This window comes from Gossypium arboreum, chromosome 6, assembly GCF_025698485.1.
Source record: "Gossypium arboreum isolate Shixiya-1 chromosome 6, ASM2569848v2, whole genome shotgun sequence".
NCBI classification, from domain to species: Eukaryota; Viridiplantae; Streptophyta; class Magnoliopsida; order Malvales; family Malvaceae; genus Gossypium; species Gossypium arboreum.
This window is the reverse complement of record NC_069075.1, coordinates 14274737-14278084: the sequence shown is the minus strand read 5'-3', so window position 1 is coordinate 14278084 and position 3348 is coordinate 14274737. Positions and strand designations below refer to the sequence as shown.

General features: G+C 35.7%; 1 protein-coding gene across 1 annotated transcript; it reads left to right on the top strand.

The window, feature by feature from the left end:
- Positions 1 to 223: 223 nt before the first annotated feature.
- LOC108460030 (tryptophan synthase beta chain 1) lies at positions 224 to 2175 on the top strand. The gene is made up of 3 exons (XM_017759416.2): positions 224 to 593; positions 685 to 1475; positions 1579 to 2175. Exons 1-3 carry the CDS (start codon positions 291 to 293, stop codon positions 1859 to 1861), a joined length of 1377 nt encoding a protein of 458 aa, XP_017614905.2. The 5' UTR covers positions 224 to 290; the 3' UTR covers positions 1862 to 2175.
- Positions 2176 to 3348: the final 1173 nt, after the last annotated feature.

Genomic DNA, 3348 nt, shown 5'->3' with positions numbered 1-3348 from the left:
AAGCCGGTTTGCATTTTTTAGTCCACAAATTTATGTAACATCCGAGGTTGTGAATATTGTTGGTGGTGTCGTTACGCTATCCCTTGTATAAGAGGCGAGAAAAAAAAAGTAACAAAACCGGTTATTTAGGTAGCCATTTTAAGTGAATATTTGATATGACTGTTATTGTTCTGGCTTTCAATTTAGAAATGACGGAGTGTTAGCTAAGTAAGGTCCCTATAAATACCCCCCCCCAACTCCATAATTTATGTACAACAAAAGGTCGTCCCTATTTAGAAACAAAACATAAAATGGCTGCTTTCAATCTCAATACTCCTTTCTTTAACCACCGAAAAGTTTTGAGTTCCATTAAAATCGGCACTGCTCCCGTTGTTTCCCTGCCAATGCTCCCTCAAACACTGCCTGATTCCACCGCTTTCACCATAAACAATACTCTGTCAACACGTAAACCCGTTGATAAGAAAGATATTGTTAATAATACTGGAGGGAAATTTGGCAAGTTTGGGGGAAAGTATGTGCCTGAGACACTCATTACTTCTTTAGCCAGACTTGAAGCGGAGTTCAACTTGGTTTTGCATGATTCCGAGTTTCAGGTTAGTTCAATTTTTTATTGAAACTGATGTTTTCTAAGATATAAACATAACAATAACATTGAGATTATGGATCATGAACGTTTTGCCGCAGGAGGAGCTCACAACAGCATTAAGGGACTACGTCGGGAGAGAGACACCTTTATACTTTGCTCAGCGGTTGACAAATCACTACAAGAACAGTGAAGGAGAAGGACCAGAGATTTATCTAAAGAGAGAGGATCTCAACCATGGGGGTGCTCACAAAATAAACAACGCCATAGCGCAGGCAATGATTGCCAAGCGGATGGGCCGGAAAAGCATAGTGGCTGCCACAGGAGCTGGGCAGCATGGAGTTGCAACAGCAGCGGCATGTGCAAAACTTTCTTTGGACTGCACTATCTTCATGGGAGCCACAGATATGGAAAAACAGGCTTCTAATGTCTTATTGATGAAGCATCTTGGAGCTGAGGTAGAAGCTGTTGATGGAACATTCAAAGATGCGAGCTCGGAAGCCATAAGGGCGTGGGTGGGGAACTTGGAAACAAGATATTATCTAGCCGGAACGGCAGTAGGGCCTCACCCATGTCCCAGCATGGTACGTGAATTTCAATCTATCATTGGAAAGGAAACCAGAAAACAGGGGATGGAGAAATGGGGTGGAAGACCAGATATACTGGTGGCTTGCATAGGGAGTGGATCCAATGCTTTAGGCTTGTTCCATGAATTCATAAAGGATGAAGACGTGAGGTTGATTGGGGTGGAGGCTGCTGGGTTTGGGCTAGACAGTGGCAAACATGCCGCCACTCTAACCAGAGGAGATGTTGGTGTGTATCATGGAGCAATGAGTTATCTGTTGCAAGATGAGGAAGGACAAATTTTGGGTCCACATTCTATTGGTGTAGGGTACGTAATCCTTTATTTATGTTATAATAATTATTCGAAGTTTTAGAACCAAAGTGAAGATGATAAATAAAACACCAATTTATGATAAATTAATGACATGCAGGCTAGAGTATCCCGGGGTTGGACCGGAGGTGAGCTTTTTAAAAGAAACAGGTCGGGCAGAGTTTCATACTGCAACCGACGAAGAAGCTGTTGCAGCATATCTACGGCTATGCCACTTGGAAGGCATTTTTCCAGCGTTGGAGGCCTCTCACGCATTGGCTTTCCTGGAGAAACTATGTCCTACTCTACCCAATGGCACCAAGGTTGTGGTGAATATCAGCGGTCGTGGAGATAAAGATGCTGCCATTGTATTCCAATACCAACTAGATCGATTGAGTGACTGATATCAGTACCAAGGTTGGGTGTACGAATGCACCCAAGATTCTTAGCTAGGCTTTAAGACAAAATATCTATGGCGTTATTCGTTAAAAGATCAACCATCTATCACTAATTTTGTCAACCATAAATATAAGTGTTGATAAAATAAAACATTGTATAATATTCTTTTAGACATTCTTTAAGATATCTTACGTTTGATCTTCCCTCTCTTTACTTCCTCCTTCTGTACATGAATTGTCTTAATGTGATATGATTGATTAATGATTGAGGATTGAGGATACATGATTTTTAAACATTAAAAATACATTATTTTGATAAATGTATTTGTTACTCATTTATGAATAATTTTATACGAAATATGTAATATTTAATTTACTAATAATAAATTTCTTATAATAAAATATTTTAAAATTTTAAAATTATAAGTTATGTTTGCAGTTGTATATTTAAAAAATTGTTACTAAAATTTTAATATTTTAAAAGAGTAATTAAAATATGTATAAGATTATTCAACAAAAAATATATATATGCATAAGATTACTAGTGTCCAGTTCACATTAGATATTGTAATAAGTTCCTTTTCCATATGAGTATAGAATGAAAATATTAACAAAATAATTAATGGTGTGTTGATAAACTATTGAGATGAATGAAGGAGAATTAGAGTTCGCCATAACCTTAAATGCAAACAAATTCAGATCAGATCTAAGAATTAAAAGAGTAGCAATTAAAACAAATAATTAAGATAGAAAAAGAACAAGAAATCCAAATCAAATATTAGAAACAATTAAGCGACAAAATAGAATAACAAAGAAGATGGAAAGTGACATGTAAAAGTCCTAAGGAGACTTGGAAACCTGATGAATCCATAAACCCCTTTCAAATGGCTCAAACTTCCATCCAAAAAGGAAAACTTGGCTAGAAAAAGCTTGAAAGTGATCCCCATAGTCTGAAAATATTGTTAAAACTCTTCTAAAAGAAAACTCAAGAGAAATTCTTGAAGAGAAAAACTCAAAGAGAGAAGTTACTGAATGAATGATGAATTGTGTACAATGAAGAGCCCTTGACATAGGCTAGCTAAGTACATCCAAATGATACTATCAAGTATAATGAAACTCTAGTTAATTTAAATAAGAAGTAGTTTTAACCTAAACTTTCTTGTTGACATAAAACTCCTAAATAACTTAAAATACTTAAAAAATCCAAATTTCGAAATAAATAATGAAATAATAAGACCTAATAAATACAATATTGGGCTCATATATAATAAAAAATTAAACCTAAAAATAGGGCCCAATATGATTTAAACTCGAATTAAAAGCTCAAAACTCATAATTTCTGTAATAATCTCGTCTAAAAATTTTTCTTGCGCAGTCTTCACTAAAACGATCATAACTTGAGCTTTCGAATTAAAAATCGAGTAATTTAAAGTGCGTTTTGAAGATAAGCGATAGATATTCAAATGCTATGAGACATCCAACTCGAAAATGTC

Coding starts and splice junctions, on each gene's coding strand:
- LOC108460030 (XM_017759416.2), top strand. CDS start 291: ATGGCTGCTTTCAATCTCAATACTCCTTTCTTTAACCACCGAAAAGTT. Junction 594..684: donor TGCATGATTCCGAGTTTCAG/GTTAGTTCAATT, acceptor GTTTTGCCGCAG/GAGGAGCTCACAACAGCATT. Junction 1,476..1,578: donor CCACATTCTATTGGTGTAGG/GTACGTAATCCT, acceptor AATGACATGCAG/GCTAGAGTATCCCGGGGTTG.